We start from the raw sequence: 16,575 nt of genomic DNA, 5'->3' as shown, positions 1-16,575 counted from the left end.
CTTCCCTCTCCTCCAAAATGCAACTTCCACATATTTGGAGAATTTTAGGGCCTCTGTGAACTTATACCCTGAAACTCTCTGTAATTAACCTAATGACTCATGATCTGTCCTTAACACCGCTGGATATATTGTGATGTCTGTGATATTTTAGTATGACACAGAAACACAGATAAACGAGCAAATCATTTGATCCCACGGTGCTCAGGTGGCGGTTGGTGCACGGGCCCATGAGTGGAGGAGGTGGGGTGGGTTCCTAACTGAGTGCCTGTCCCTCATTGCAGTTCACTGTGTTCATGGGCTCGGCCGTCCTCATCGCCGTCGTGCACTACTGTAACTTCTGCCAGCTCAGCTCCTGGATGCGGTCCTCCTTAGCCACCGTCGTTGGGGCCGGGCCCCTGCTTCTGCTCTACATCTCCCTGTGCCGAGACAGGTGTGTATGCCACTGCAGTTCGTGTCTGGTACATTCAACAGCAGGGCCACCTTTCCCAACATCACTTATGTCTCTCTTAACCTCAGTTTCACTTCAGCACTAACACCCTCCACTCTAACAAATACTTACTGTCATAACATGAGACAGCTTTCAACACACATGCCATCAACTTGGTGAAATGCCTAAAGAGTAGTGTGCAAAAGAAAGAAAAAGAAAATAATTTCAATAACATAACATGTATTTGCATTTAGACATACAGCGAGGCATCCGAGCCCCACACCAGGCCCCCCAGCCCAGGATTCCAGGGCCAGGAAGATAAGTCCCCACAACTTCTGGCTGCAGAAACCAGAGGAGATTGAGTTGGTGTAACAAACACCAGGAGTCCCAAGTAGTTCCTCTCAAAGAACCCACACATGGACTTACTCTGACTCACTCCCTTGAAGCTCCAGCACCTGGGTAGCAGCTTGAAAGGTGCCAGTGGCATACAGGGAGGAACTGAAGTGTCTGGCCTCAAAGCAAGAGCTGGGCGACAGCTTTTTCCCAAACAGAAAGGCAGGCAGAGACTATTGTCCCTTTTCTGATTCTTCCCCCCACAGACCACAGGGCCACAAAACCAGCAGGAGGGTGCCATATCTGAGACTCCATCAACCTAACACTGTTTGCCCTGCCCAGGAGATCCCTTGAGGATCTGTCCCACCCAATTTATGGGCCCACCCAAACAATTAACAATGACTGTTCCATATGAATGTCTGGTCTTGGCTCATGCTTCACAACTTACTTAATTCTCCCAAACAAGCGACAGCTGGCCTCAGCAAGTTCCCAGCCCTTGTACCTCTTGCTCAGTGGCCTCAGACCCGGCACTAGCAGCAGTCAGCCTAGATTCACAACTTGGCTTAACCTGGGAATCTCCCAGCATGAGTAGCAACCATCTCAGATTGCTTTATTTTTTTTTTAAGATTTTATTTATTTATATTTAGAGAGAGGGGAAGGGAGGGAGAAAGAGAGGGAGAGAAACATCAGTGTGTTGTTGCCTCTCACGTGGCCCCTACTGGGGACCTGGCCTGCAACCCAGGCATGAGCCCTGACTGGGAATCAAACCGGCAGTCCTTGGTTCTCAGGCCCTCACTCAATCCACTGAGCTATACCAGCCAGGGCTCAGATTGCTTTATATCCCATGCCAAGTGGCCCCAGGCAAGACACAGGTGGGGGCTGACCATGGCCTGTACCACCTGGGAAAAAAATCCCAGAACCTGCACACCCAGTCGACAGCTACAAACCACATCAGAGCACCACCACCCTGCCCCTGCACAGCAGATTCTCCACAGAGGGCAGAGGTTGGTGGTAGTGGTCACAGCCAGTCTTTGTAGCTGACTGGCTTGGGTAAAGCCCTCCCATTGAATTGCCAACAGCAATCAAGACTCAACTATAAGAGAAGGGTATACTCAGCCCACATGAAGGACACACCTTGAGTACCCAGCTTAGGTGATAGGTGAGGCTGTGCCACTGGACTCTAAGGAGATCTACTACATTAGGCCACACTACCAAGACAGGGAGTCATAGCAGCTCTACCTAATACATAGAAACAAACACAGGGAGGCTGCCAAAATAAGGAAACAAAGGAACATGGTCCAAATGAAAGAAGAAATCGTAACTCCAGAAAAAGAACTAAACAAAATGGAGATAAGCAATCTATCTGCATCTGGTTATAAGGATGCTCAAGGAACTTAGTGAGGACCTCAACAGCATAAAAAAGATCCTGTCAGAAATGAAGGATACACTAATTAAAGAACAGCTTACAGGGAAACAACAGTAGGGTAGATGAAGCTGAGAATCAAATCAATGATTTGAAACAAGGAACCAAAAAACAACCAATCAGAACAAAAGAAGAAAAAGAAGCCAAAACAATGTGGATAATGTAAGCAGCCTCTAGGTCAACTTGAAGCTTTCCAACATTTGCATCATAGGGATGCCAGAAGTAGAGAAAGAGCAAGAAATTGAAAATCTATTTGAAGAAATAGTGAAAGAAAACTTCCCTAATTTGGTGAAGGAAATAGACAAGTCCAGGAAGCACAGAGAGTCCCAAACAAGATGGATTCAAAGAGGCCCACTCCAAGATATAACTAAAATGCCAAAGGTTAAAGATGAAGAGAGAATCATAAAAACAGCAAGAGAAAAGCATTTAGTTACCTACAGGGGAGTTCCCATAAGACTGTCAGCTGATTTCTCAAAAGAAACTTTGCAGGCTAGAAGGGATTGGCAAGAAATATTCAAAGGCATGAAAAGCAGGGATCTACAGCCAGGATTGCTCAACCCAGCAAAGATACTATTTAGAATCAAAGAGCAGATAAAGAGCTTCCCAGACAAGAAAGAACTAAGGGAGTTATCACTAAACCATTATTGTATGAAATGTTAAGGTGACTTATTTAAGAAAAATAAGATCAAAACTATGAAAGATAAAATGACAAAAAATACAAATCTATCAACAATTGAATCTAAAAAAGTAAGATTCAACCATTGAATCTACCAAGTAAGCAAACAAGAAGAATAGACAGAATAATAGATACAGCAAGCATTTTGATGTTTGCCAGATGAGAGGGGAGTGTAGGGGAATGGGTGAAGAGCTGAGAGGATTAAGAAGTACAAATAGGTAGTGACAGAATAGCCGTAGGGGTGTAACTTACAATAGGGTTTGGAGTAGCCAAAGATCCTATGCACGTGACCCAGGGACATCAACAATGGTGTGGGGATTGCCTGAGGGAGTGGGAGGTGCTTTGTGGAGGGGTGCTAAAGGAGAAAAATTAGGACAATTGTAATAGCATAAACAATAAAATATAATTTAAAAAATTTTCCTGACAAGGTCTTGAACCTATGAAGCTTCCTTTTATGTAACACACTTCTAAATATTGGATTTTCTGTGTAACTACTTCAAAAACATTTTACTATCAGCACGTATTCAAGAAACACTTAATTGAAATGACACTGGGTTTAGGCTGGCAGGATATTTCAGAGTTACGTGGACATTTCTTCACTGTGTTTTGTAAGGTATCTAACATTGGTAGCTCCCCATATTATTATGTAACCAGAGGGACCCCCCAACGTTTCCAAAATGCCTCCAAGGAATGGTATTACCACTGCTGAGAACCATTGCTTTAGGAAATTCAAAAGTTGTAAATCCAGTTTGTCACGATATCAGATGAAATCACCAGTGTATCTTTGGGTATAACTTGAAGTATTGGTTAGCAAGACTGAGTAAGTATTCTTTCTTAGTTCACTTAATAAAATAATAAGGACATGAAAGATATTCAAGTTTCATGAGCAAATTAAGATCAAAAGGGGAATATAAAGTAGAACTGTCATTCAGTATTTAAAAGGAGACTTTAATGAGTAAATTACTGTAAGGAGAACAAAGCCTACTTTTTCCTTTCTGACGGTGCAGCAGTTTGGAATGATGGTCATGGTAAATGTCTTTCCCAAGGGCCTGAAATTCAGCAGTCTACCTTTTAACCTTTTAGATCCATCCCATATACTTCATCAGCTATTCACAGGGTCATTCAGTAATGGTGTGTGGCTTTTCCACTTGGGTCTAGAGAGCCATTTAATGGGAAACCTATCATCACCTCCTTGCCCAGAATTCAAATAACAGATCTTGTGGTAGGGCTGGCAGTTGAATCTCCCCTTGACCTAGTACTCCTCCATACACACAAGATACTTGGAGCCCATGTAGCCCATCATCACTGCTAAGTCTGTCCAGGGTAGGGAATATATGGGGTGGGGAAGAAGAACATAAACTTAACTCCTATAAAGGAGAGAGGATTCTTTGAGAACCGTGGCCAGCTTTGCAGGAAACAGACATGTGGGTTACAGTGATGTCACAATAATGTCTGGACAGGGTAAGATGAGGACATGAATTCTTATAATTCACATCTTGTGATTATAGCACTTGCTTTTCTTTCCTTCTCTGTGAACTCATTTAACACCTCATGTGATTATAAAAGCCACTCTGAGACCTCACCTGGCCTTTGCTGCCCAGGAAAGCTGCTCACAGATGCTGTGCCACATCACCCTCCTCAATGAGCAAGACTCCCTGGATGGGGAAGTTCACAGTTTATTGCAGGATGGGTGGGTTCTGGGACTAAGTAACATGACTCCAAGTGAAGCTTCTACGAATATGGAAAGAATAAGGGCTGAATGTGTATACCTTCCCTAACACCAAAAGAGAGTTCTTTAATTATGTGTGGTTTCAGTATCTAAAATTGGGATGTGATGGCTTTGGACACCGTTAACAGCGAAGTCTGGCTTCTCCAGTGTAATCTGCCAGCACCTCTAACAGTTCCTTTCAAAACTGATCCTTTGTCAGTAGGCATTGCTGTTTGAACATTCTGTTCTATAGGACACCATGATTAAGTTTTAACAGTAAAATGTATGCTTTAGAGAGTTTTTCTGTTTTATTTTGTTCTTTGGTGATTTTGTGTGTTTTCCATAGCTGATGTAAAGGCTTTTTAGCTATGTCATTATCTTTACCTTGTGTTATTCTTAATCAATAGATAGCATCAAATTATAGTGAAAAAATAGCTGTCTAACTTGATCTCCACATAAAAAAGGAAAATTGTTTATTTAAACTCTTCTCAATGTTTTATATAATGCCTTCTTTGCCTTTTATAATAATACTTTTTTTTTTTTAATTTCAGTTCCATAGTAATTTCACACTTTAGTGCAGTACAGAATTTCAGGTAAGCTTTTAACATTGTGCTTATATCTGAATCAATGACGGTAACTATATTATCACTGCTTACTCCTAAACTTTCTAAAAACAATTATATATTAAATAAAAAGAACCATATATACATTCTTAAAAGAATAAATGAAAACTATCTACTTGTTGAAATATCAGATCATAGTTATAATAACTTATTGGGAAAGTGGAAGATAGTTAAGACATATGTTAGATTTGGTCTAATTTTATATAAGACTTTAGGAGATCTCACCAATCAAAGAAAAGTACTTACTTTATCCCTAAAATATCCCTAAATTTTGAAATACCTAACTAGAATGAAATATTAAATGTTAGACCCTTGCTTTACTATAAACATCAAACTAAATTCTATATAAATTGAAGGCTCAAAATAAAAATAAGATAAAACTATATAAAAGTCTAGGGAAAATAAAATTAAATGGTTTTCAAGTCTCTAAGACAGAGATAGCTCCCCAATTTTACAAAGAATAATAGAACCACATGTAAAAAAAAAAAAAGACTTACTGATAAGATTGATTGGGGGGATCAAAGCAGACTGAGACAAACATGTAGGACTGTTGTTAAAAAAATAAGGGCTAACCAAGGCCTACATAGATAAAAGACAGAAAATAACCCAAAGATTCCAAAGAGGAAACGTAGGTAGTAGGTAAATATGTTACTACTGAAGTCATTGCACATTTAAATAACTACAGAATTCCTTTTGGTCTTTTAAATTGGACCTTTAAACACATGGACAAAGCCAAAGGGGATAGGTTCAAGGGTGGGAGGTGGGGATGGTGGGACAGGGGGCATGGTGGGGTAAAAATGGAGACAGCTGTACTTGAACAACAATCAATCAATAAGATCTTTAAAAAGTTACAATGAAAATACCTAATGTAGGCCAAGGTATGGCCCATTCACAAATTGCTGGTGGTGTAGCTGGTTGTGTAGCTACTAGGCATTTATAAAATATAAGTTTATTTAATAAACAGACACATTAGGTGACTTTGCTTAGATCAGGAAGCTGAAGTTCAGAGAAGTTAAGAACCTGCCCATTGTCACACAGCTGGTCACTGTCAGTGTTTAAACCCTGCGTCACTAACAACCAGGCCGTGCTTTTTCTGCCATGCTTTCTTACTCCTCAGAATGGTACAGTTGTTTTACAAAGTAATTTGACAAGCAATAAAAATGGTCATAGCCTTTAAGTAAATAATTCTGTTTTTGCTTATCTGCGAGGAGATAATTCAGCATGCCCAAAAATACCAATCATACTGATTAATAATATTGAAAAGTCATCAGCAACCTCATTTGTCAATAAAAAGAATCAATTACAATACACATATTCAAATTTTGCAACTATTAAAATGAAGTAACATTGGAAACATTTATGGTTTTCATTGTCATTTATTATGTGAAATTACATATGTTCTGTAGCTACAGCTAGGTAATTCATTGTATATGAAAATGTAAGATATAATAGTTACATTCTAGTAATCAATAATGAATGGTTATACTTTTCTGTTTTTACAATTAAAAAATTAAATATCTGTGCACATTTAGACCTTGGAAGGAGAATTAAAGTAACTGTGGAACAAAAGCTGAGTGCAAATGTGTTTCTGTGTATGATTACAACTATAGTATTCAAAAGCAAAACACTTAGCAGCTCTTTATAAGTTAAATTTTCATTGACATATAACATAAACAAAAAAGAGTACCCAGATCATAAGAATACAGCTCAATGAATTTTCACAAGTGAGTGCACCCACTTAACTACCATTCAGACCAAAAAGAATATTACTAAGACCCCAGAAGCCCCTCTGTGTCCCGTCCTGGTGATCCCCCACCCCTGCATTCTAGGCATAGATTTTATATGGCACCGAAATACACCAGGATGTTAACAAATCCTGTGTTTAGCTGATTAGAGCCACGATTGACCTTCGTTTTCTATTTTTCTCTATGTTTTAATCCTCCTTCTCCATGATAATGAGTTATACTATATTTCACTCTATAATTTTTGTTTTAATGTCCAACTACTAAGTCATAAATTGACTCTTCTATTTAGTCACAAATAATTCCTCCTTTTGGAACTGGCTTTTGCTATTTGAATTTAGGAATAAGGCCATCACTTTTGTTCCTTCTGTAGCAGAATAAGAAATACAGGTTTTAGATCTGAAGTAATTCTCCCAGCTGTGTGTTACAGATCTATTCTGTCGCAGGGCAGCCCCTTGGGCACTAACTGTAAATCTGTGCATTAAGACTCTTTCTTTTAAGCAAAGGTAAAAGCAAACATTGCAGTCTGTTCCTCTTTCCGTTCCATACTGGCCCACATTTCTCTGCTCCCCTCCTCGATCCAAAGGGAACTGGCCTGTGCCTATCCAGAGTCAGGCTACATTGCTGACTTTGGCCACAGCACAGCAAGAGCGACAAAACCAGTAGAACTATCGAGGAAAGTTAGACACATCACCCTTTTCTACCGGGGGATTTACAATGCCTGGTTGTGCTGTTAAGATGACATTAATCCTTGTTGATGTCTACTCATAAAGAGAGCTGTTCCTCTGTGTCCCATTTTGGAGAAACAGAAAGAAAGGTCCTACCCCAACGAAATGGGCTCACACACAGAGAGAAGATTTACTTCCTCCTCTCCCTACTCTAAAGCCAACTGGAGGTTTGAAGGACTAGACATAAATCTGTTTTAGTCATCTACAAAAATAGTTATGTTGTTCAGTGTTTGAGATTCATAATATGTATTGCCATATGTTTAAATGACAGTTGGCAAAATAAATAAGTGAAGTGTGGTATGTCTTACTGTAGAGGCCTTTTTTGGTTCTTGGTCCACAGGCACCTAGTCATAGAATCTGTACCAGGGTTCCCCCAAACTACCCCAGGTCTGATAACTCGCTAGGAAGACTCAGGACTTGACTCAGTCATACTCGTGGCTATGGTTTATTACAGTGAAAGGACACAAAGCAAAATCAGCAGAGCGAAAAGGCAATGAGGTAGAATCAAAGGAAACCAGGTGCCAGCTTTGAAGAGTCCTCTCCCAGCGGAATCCTATAGGACACACTCAATTCCTCCAGCAATGAGCTGTGACAGTGCATGTGAAATGCTGTCCACCAGGGAGGCCCTGTAGGGATTCAGTGCCCAGGGTTACACTGGAGGCTTGTCACATAGGTACCCTCTTCCTAGCTTAAACCAAAATTGCAGGCTTTCCGAAGGAAGGCAGGTGCTCAGTATAAAGTGAGTTGTTTGTACAGTCTAGGCCTGGTGGGCCCCTCTTACCCAGAAAGGGTGGGCACCTCACCATATCCAAGTTCTCCAATGACAGCTTCAGGCACCTTTGCCAGAAGACTTTTCTACAGATGGCAGCCTGTGATCCGTTGTGTAAACTTCTTTCTGTAAAAAGCCTTAGGCCAGTAGTGACTTAGCAATACCGTATTCTTTCTTCAGTTTTCATGTGAGGAAACTGAGGCCTGGAAAGATGACATGACTTGCCCAAGATTCTAGGATTCTGCAGTGGTCCAACCAGAACAGAGCCCAAGTGTCATCATTCTAAGACCAGGGCATTTGTGACTATGCTCTATAGAGGGCTGTGGTGGCCATTTTGGTCAAATCCATTATTTTTTAATATCCTTTAGTTACAGGTGATAGTAAAACTCACTAAACACTTTGAGTAAAGACTTCAGTTTTCCGTGCATTGGAGCTCTCTGAACTGAGGACCCCATCCATTTCATATGTCATTATATTTATATGGTGACCCAGCCCTTTGTTACATAAAATCTAGTATCCTATTTGGTGCACTTCAGAAACACATCAGGGTACAAAATTTATCAGAACAGAACAGTCACAATGTTATAAACAAATAGAAGAAAGATTAAAAGGAACTTTAATAAATGTTAACAGTGATAGCCTGTGGATGGCAGGATGACAAATGAATCTTTTTTTCTTTCTACTTTCTTCTTTAAATTTTGTAGATAGTATTTTTAATTGGAATATATATATATATTATTTTTTAAATAAACTTCACAAGAGGGTGTGTTCCTCATGTTAATCTCCAGAGCTCCAGTCACAGCTGTCACCCTTCACACTGTGGAACCAAAGGACAACCCCTGGCAGCAGGCTCAGTTCTTGGAGGGGAGAGAAACAAGAAGGGCCAGTTGGAAATTTCTAGTGGAATTGTAAATGCACGGTATTTTAAATTACTCAGTAATTCTACTTCCAGTTTATTCCACGACAGACTTATTCGTATGCACAACGATACAGTGCAACATTTTTCCCAGTAGTAGGAGAAGGACACAACCTAGGGCCCACAGGAGGGAGTCTGCTGTTTCTGTACATCCATGTATTACAGTAGTGCACACCGTAAGAAAATGACAGTGTTAGTTACCTTGAAGAAAAGACACATATTTTTCCATTGTTTATACTGTTTAAGATTCTTACATGTGTTACTCTTAAAAGTACATGTTTTATACTTTAAAAAATGTTGAAATTGTCTTAAATGACTGGCAAAATGAAACTAACTCATAGTGGAGGGAATGGTATTTTGCCAAATGTTTATAAAGGCAGAGAGTAGAGAACTTAGAAAAATTCTTTGTAAAATTACAAGTCTTTTATTTATTTATTTTTAAATTACAAGTCTTTTAAAACTACAGTTGGATTAGAAATCTGAAAAGTGGCCCTGGCTGGTGTAGCTCAGTGGATTGAGTGCTGGCCTGTGAACCAAAGGGTCGCCGGCCCAAGTCCCAGTCGGGGCATCGGGGCACATGCCTGGGTTGTGGTCCAGGTCCCCAGTGCAGGGCATGTGAGGCGCTACCACACATTGATGCTTCTCTCCCTTTCTTTCTCCCCTCCCCTCTCTCTAAAAATAAATAAATAAAATCTTTTTTAAAAATTTAAAAGAAAAAATCTAAAAAGCGAATATATCAGAGAATGTTAAATTTCTTGGTGTGACAGTAGTGTGGTTATGTAGGGGAATGTTCTTATTCATAGGAGTGTGTACTGAAATAATCAGGACTGAAGCGCCGTGATGTCTGCAGCTTTCAGAATGCTCAGCAACAGGCGTGTGAGTGTGCATGCGTGCGTGTGTGTTGACAGAGGGAAAGGGCAAAGTGGCAAAATGTTATCAACAGTTGAATCCAAGAGAAGGATGTATGAAGGTTTGTTTTGCTAGTCTCTTAACTTTCCCATAAGGTTGACATTTTTCAAAATAAAAAGTTGGGGGGAAAAAGATTTTTTAAAACCAAAGAACTAAAGACTTCAGAAAAGCAAAGCAATTACAAAGTACTCATTAAAGATATTAGTTACAGAAGTCAGTCTTTGTCTCTCCACATCTTTAGGCAGCCAACTAAGCAGAAATGGGTTGCTTTGCAGCTGCAGGTGGTCAGAAGTTTGAGCTTGACAAAATTTTATGCAGACTGCTGGTTAGCTGGGCTGTTTCAGAACCTGGAAGTACTGAGAGTAACCTTTTCTTTAAAAGATTCCTTTAAAAAGGGATGTCTTTCTGTTCTCTTTCCTCTCCAGTTCTGAGAGGAATCCATGCAATAGTTCATTGCTGCATGACAGCAGGAGACCAGCCAGCCTGATTGGCCAGGAAGTGATTCTCGTCTTCTTTCTCCTGCTTTTGTTGGTCTGGTTCCTGAATCGAGAATTCGAGGTCAGCTACCGCCTTCACTACCATGGGGACGTGGAGGCAGACCTTCACCGCACCAAGATCCAGAGCATGAGGGACCAAGCCGACTGGCTGCTGAGGAACATCATCCCCTACCATGTGGCTGAGCAGCTGAAGGTGTCCCAGACCTACTCCAAGAACCACGACAATGGGGGAGTCATCTTTGCCAGCATTGTCAACTTTAGTGAATTCTATGAGGAGAACTATGAGGGAGGCAAGGAGTGCTACCGGGTCCTCAATGAGCTGATCGGGGACTTCGACGAGCTCCTGAGCAAGCCAGACTACAGCAGCATTGAGAAGATTAAGACCATTGGGGCCACGTATATGGCCGCATCAGGACTGAATACCACACAGTGCCAAGATGGCAGCCACCCACAGGAGCACCTGCAGATCCTGTTTGAGTTTGCTAAGGAGATGATGCGTGTGGTGGATGATTTCAACAACAACATGCTGTGGTTCAATTTCAAGCTCAGAGTCGGCTTCAACAACGGACCCCTGACAGCAGGGGTCATCGGCACTACCAAGCTGCTGTACGACATCTGGGGAGACACTGTCAATATCGCCAGCAGGATGGACACCACGGGAGTGGAGTGCCGCATCCAGGTGAGTGAAGAAAGCTACCGTGTCCTAAGCAAGATGGGCTATGACTTTGACTACAGGGGCACGGTGAATGTTAAGGGCAAAGGTCAGATGAAGACCTACCTTTACCCAAAGTGCACGGACAATGGGGTTGTGCCACAGCACCAGCTCTCCATCTCCCCAGACATCCGAGTCCAGGTAGATGGCAGCATCGGACGGTCTCCCACAGACGAGATTGCCAACCTGGTGCCTTCTGTACAGAACTTGGACAAGACATCTCTGGGTTCTGAGAACAACACACAGGCCAAGGACACTCATCTGTCTTCTAAGAGACCCTGGAAAGAGCCTGTCAAAGCTGAAGAAAGGTGTCGATTCGGCAAAGCCATAGAAAAAAGTGACTGTGAAGACATGGGGATGGAAGAAGCCAATGAACTCACTAAGCTCAATGTCTCAAAGAGTGTGTGATGCAGCACCTGGATGCTGCCCGCGGTGCTCTGTTCATCAAAACACAATAATATTCGTATTTGGCTGTTGTGTGTTCCAAGCGCCACAGTTTCCATCCCCAGATGTGGTGCCATGTGGTCATTGCAGCCCTAACTTCTGTGTGGATCACAGTTATTCAGGGTTCATTTTCATCTATTTCTTTCCTTTGTCTCTCCCTGGAACCCTCTCCCCTTGGTGTAACCGTTCAGCAGCATGGAGAACAAGTGCCTTCAGGGGCTGGCTGTGGCTTCAGAGATTAGGGAAAGAGGCCGCAGGTGGAGATTATGGCATTGGGTATTGTTGGACTTGTAAGACAAAAGCTGCGGTTAAGATATCATTTTTATTGCTTTTTCTCATGAGATACTTTTTTTTGTGGCTAATACAATGTTTTTGAAGTTTTTTTTCCTATATACATAGTAATGTTTTCCAATGACCTGATCTTTCTATGTAAACACTTACATGCGCACACACTTGCATTTATGAATCTGAGATTAAGTGCCAGTAACTCACTGAGAGGGGATGTCAAGGGGGGTTGGGGTGTGGGCTGAGAACAGCAGTCAGCCAGGACAGCCTGGCATCCCTCCCTCCCTGTACCTTTCAAAGCACCCAAGCCCTTGTGGGCTGTGGGTGCCCCACTCCCCAGTCCTTCCCACGCAGGCCAGGATTCCAAATGCTAACCAGTAACAAAGCCTCAGGTATTTAAAAGCTGTTTTTATTCTGCCCTCGTGCCAAGGTGTCTTCCATCCGGGAGTGAAGGGGGTTGTCTTTGAGGCTGATGCGTCTGAGAGGGAAATGAAAATAAGTGAGGGTTGCGTTTATTTATTTATTTATTTATGTCTATCAGGAAGCGTGTTTTCAGGGAGGGAATGCCGAGTCATTCTGGTGAAGGGAAATAGACTCTGGGGATCTGCCAAAGGCACACAGCAGAGGACAAGAAGTTATCTGTTAGTGCTTTAGCCACTCTGGGCCACCTCCCCCGTGAGGGGGCCAAGCAGGACCCCAGTGGACATGGCCAGAGCTGGGGCCAAGAAGCTCTCCACCACTGTTATTTGAACCGAATGCCGCTGCTTCTGCCCTGCATGATGCTGCAGGGGTTCGATCAGAACCCGGCTGGGTGTGAAGCAGGAGGTCTGGGCAAAGCACAAGGATGGCAGGGCAGTGCCAGCGCTGTCTTGGCCTTCACACATTCAAGAAGTTTCTCTATCCTTCCCATTCTCAGACTGCTCAGGGCCTATTTGTGGCAGGATTGGACCTGGTGAATGAATGTCATCCCTCTCTAGATGGAGTTCTTCCACCGTAGGTTAGAACAGAATCATCTGGATGCAAACAAGGCATTAAACAGGGGGCAACCTAGGAAACTCTCTTCCCTGCCCCTTGTTGCCAGTCCTTCTTGTAATTACGTTTTGCCATGTGGAGTCTGAAGCTTATGTAGAACTGAACTCGGGCTAGAGTTGCCTTGTCATAGTAATAGTTATTTTTAAGGTGACAGTGGCCTACTGCTCATGGGATATTTTGAGGACTAACTCCTTCTCTGTTTAAGGTCTTCACCAACATGCCCTGTGCATTTGCTTTTCCCTGGTAAATCTGTGTGTAACTTTCACATCTGTGTTAAGTCCTGTTATCACTCCTCCCCAAATTCGTACAGAACCTGCCATTTCCAGCATCATGAATTATTGATTCTGATTAGCCATCTCCCCAGGGGACATGGGATGACCACCCGGCTGTACAGCTGTAGCCGGGATCTCAGTGCCCTGGGAATTGAGAACATTCTCAGTAACTAAGATTTTCCTTCAGGTTTTACTGTCACTGTGTTGTTCTTCCAGTGCCAGAAAAAGGATGGTGTGACAATACCTCTTGCTTCTAAAGAATGTATTCTTATAAAATATTGCAGAATTTTTATTTAAAAAAAACACTACCTGATGCTCTCCTTGTCTGTAGGGATTGTGGGCGTTTTCGGGGTTTCTTCCATCAGTATTAAGGTGTGTGTTTGAGTGTGGCTCTTTTCCTTTGCCTTCTCGCTCCAGGCTCTACAGCTTTGGCAGCACCTAAGGGGCTGGGTGGTTGCCTCTGAGTTACCAGTGTCTCTGCTCTTCCGTTCAAAATGTGCTCTACAAAGTTCATCTCTGCACATACTTCCTCCCTATCAAACTTTTTTTTTCCTTCCCCTCCTACAGAGGTGTTTATGATTCCTGACCCTGGGAACCTGAGAGACTGCAAACTGCAGGGAGAGAGTCAGACCATCTGTTGGTCTGGTTCAGCATTGTGCAAACTGGAGCCTTTGATGGACAGCTCACCCAGAGTTCAAAATTGTCTTTAAAAAACACCCTGAGCCTTCCTAAATAACCAGTTCACATGTGCTCTCTGGTCCTTCCCAGTTTCCCACTCTGAGGCATACTTCAACATGGAACCACAGAACCTCTGCAATGGGAATGCCTTGCATCTCCCCAGTTGGCATTGAACAGATAGTTGCTAAAGACATAGGGGTTTCTAAGCAGCAGGTTCAAGCGCTACTGATTGGATGGATGCGTTCTTCAGAGTGGCAATACCTCTTCTGAACTTAGGACAGGAAGCAATACTTCAGAATTGAATGTGTGTAAATAGTTGCTTTGAGTTGCAATTGCTATTTTCTTCTTGGTCCCAGGTCAGATCAAACTGTATATATGTATAAACAAGCACATAATTTTATCCAATGCAAACAAATGTAGAGCATCAGTTATTAAACCCTTTAGCTTGAAGAGTCGCACAGATTATGCAACACCTGCGCACGACTCCATTGACCTGACTTCACTCGTGGAGACACCTGCACATTTGCACATGACATTGAGAGCCAAAGGGCGCGTGCTTCCCATCATGTGGGCTGTAATAATTTGTAGTTTCCAAAGATTCATCTGTGTTTGCATTTCTAGATTTTTTTGTGGTAAGCATTTTTTGGTTGTTTTGGAAAACCACATCATGCCTAGAATCTGAAATTAAATTAGCAAGAACCAACTGTTTGCATTTTCCATCTTTCCTTTGCTCAACTCTTGGTAAATTGTCAATTCTATAATTTCAAAATGCATCTACTGAAGAAATGGACATCATTAAAATATTCTAAAATCTAAATATTTGATGTGTGGTATTTCCTCACTGAAAAGATCAGTACCACTTCAGAGATTGATGTACCCCTTGTTTCCTGAAATTTTTGGCTGAAATAGGAAGATTTGATTTTCTTTTGCATCGTGATTTCAAAACAAAGCAACTAAAATCCCTGTCCTGTGAGGTTTTTTAAAAAAGGTTTTATTATTTATTTATTTTTAGAGAGAGGGGAAGGTGAGGGAGAAAGAGGAAGAGAAACCTCAATTGGCTGCCTCTCATATACACCCTGACCAGGTACCAAACCCACAACCCAGGCGTGTGCCCTGACCAGGAATTGAACTGGCAACCTTTCGCTCTTCAGGACAACACTTGACCAGCTGAGCCCCACTGGTCAGGGCTCAGGAGTTCCTTTAATGTACATATTTGCTACAGTTAACTGTGGTTGAAAAGTTATTTTTACATGGAACTTTAAAAGAATAAACAGCAGGTTACAGTGTTAATTTGGCTTGTGATGACATTCCTAATTTATTAAGCCTTCTAAATAGTTTGTCCTGCATTATCTTAAGAGAAGGAAGCTCTGGCTGGTGTGGCTCAGTGAGTTGAGTGCCTGCCTGCAAACCAAAGGGTCTCCAGTTTGATTCCCAGTCAGGGCACATGCCTGGGTTGCAGACCAAGTCCCCATTAGGGAGCGTGTGAGAGGCACACATTGATGTTTCTCTCTCCCTCCCTCCATTCCCTTCTCTCTAAAAGTGAATTAATTTTTTTTTTTTTTAAAGAGAAGGAATTGACTGAGAAAATGAAGTGGGATTTCTGAAAAGGTACACCCATGTAGCCTCTCCCCTTGCAGAGTTCCTGGGGATGCCCATATTAAGGGGAAGTCACAAACCCATTTCAGAATCTGAAGTCACAGAGCCTCTTCCCAGAAAAACACACATGCCATTTATACATATTTATGGGTTCACAACACCTCCAAATCTGGAACCAAACTGAATCTGCTGAGGTTTAGAGCCTTTTCTTAAAAGGTTTTTCCTGGCGGGTCTACTATTTATGAGCACTCAGCATGCACGATCCTCTTGTATAGACTCAGTGAAGGGGAATGAAGATAGGGGCCTGTCTGTCCTTGCTCATCCACTTGCGGGGATCAAACTTCTAGGTGATTCTCTGCTGGAACCTGGTGCCAATGAGGACTCTCCTCATGAAGGAATTCTTTCCTCCTGACACTGGGCCAGAGGCATTCTTAGGAAGCTTTCCAGAGAAGTTAGGGAGTAGCTGTCTTTGTTGCATGGAAGGTCCTAGGAGTATGTGGGTCTCTCTACTAGAAAGAGTACTCAGGAACTTAGAGGATTTCTCAAACGGTCCAGAAAGGCAACCTATAATTTTTGCAGTAAGTCTTAGAACTTAACATTCGTGGTTTCTCTTTCGTCTAAAATCTCACACGTGGTTGCTTTGTTCTGCTGTGAGAATCTGTCGTGGCCACCTGGAATAGTTCCCAAGTCCAGGAAGAGGAAGCTAACTGGGGAAAGATAAATGAGAGGAAGTGATTAAGAAAAAGTACACGCTTGCACACCATATACATGTAAATTAAAAATCTCCCCAAGTGTCTATTTTTAT

General features: G+C 42.1%; 1 protein-coding gene across 2 annotated transcripts in view; it reads left to right on the top strand.

The window, feature by feature from the left end:
- The window catches only part of ADCY9 (adenylate cyclase 9), a 147,491-nt gene extending 132,500 nt beyond the window's left edge, over positions 1-14,991 (top strand). For both annotated transcript variants that reach the window (XM_024553302.4, XM_053928843.2), the window contains exons 9-11: positions 282-430; positions 5,119-5,160; positions 10,680-14,991. In XM_024553302.4, the coding sequence (XP_024409070.2) occupies positions 282-430; positions 5,119-5,160; positions 10,680-11,871 (1,383 nt within the window). In that variant the 3' untranslated portion in view covers positions 11,872-14,991. The remainder of the gene's footprint in view (positions 1-281; positions 431-5,118; positions 5,161-10,679) is intronic.
- The last annotated feature ends 1,584 nt before the right edge of the window (positions 14,992-16,575 follow it).

This window comes from Desmodus rotundus, chromosome 1, assembly GCF_022682495.2.
Source record: "Desmodus rotundus isolate HL8 chromosome 1, HLdesRot8A.1, whole genome shotgun sequence".
In the NCBI taxonomy this organism is placed as follows: Eukaryota; Metazoa; Chordata; class Mammalia; order Chiroptera; family Phyllostomidae; genus Desmodus; species Desmodus rotundus.
This window is presented reverse-complemented; position numbering and strand designations above follow the sequence as displayed.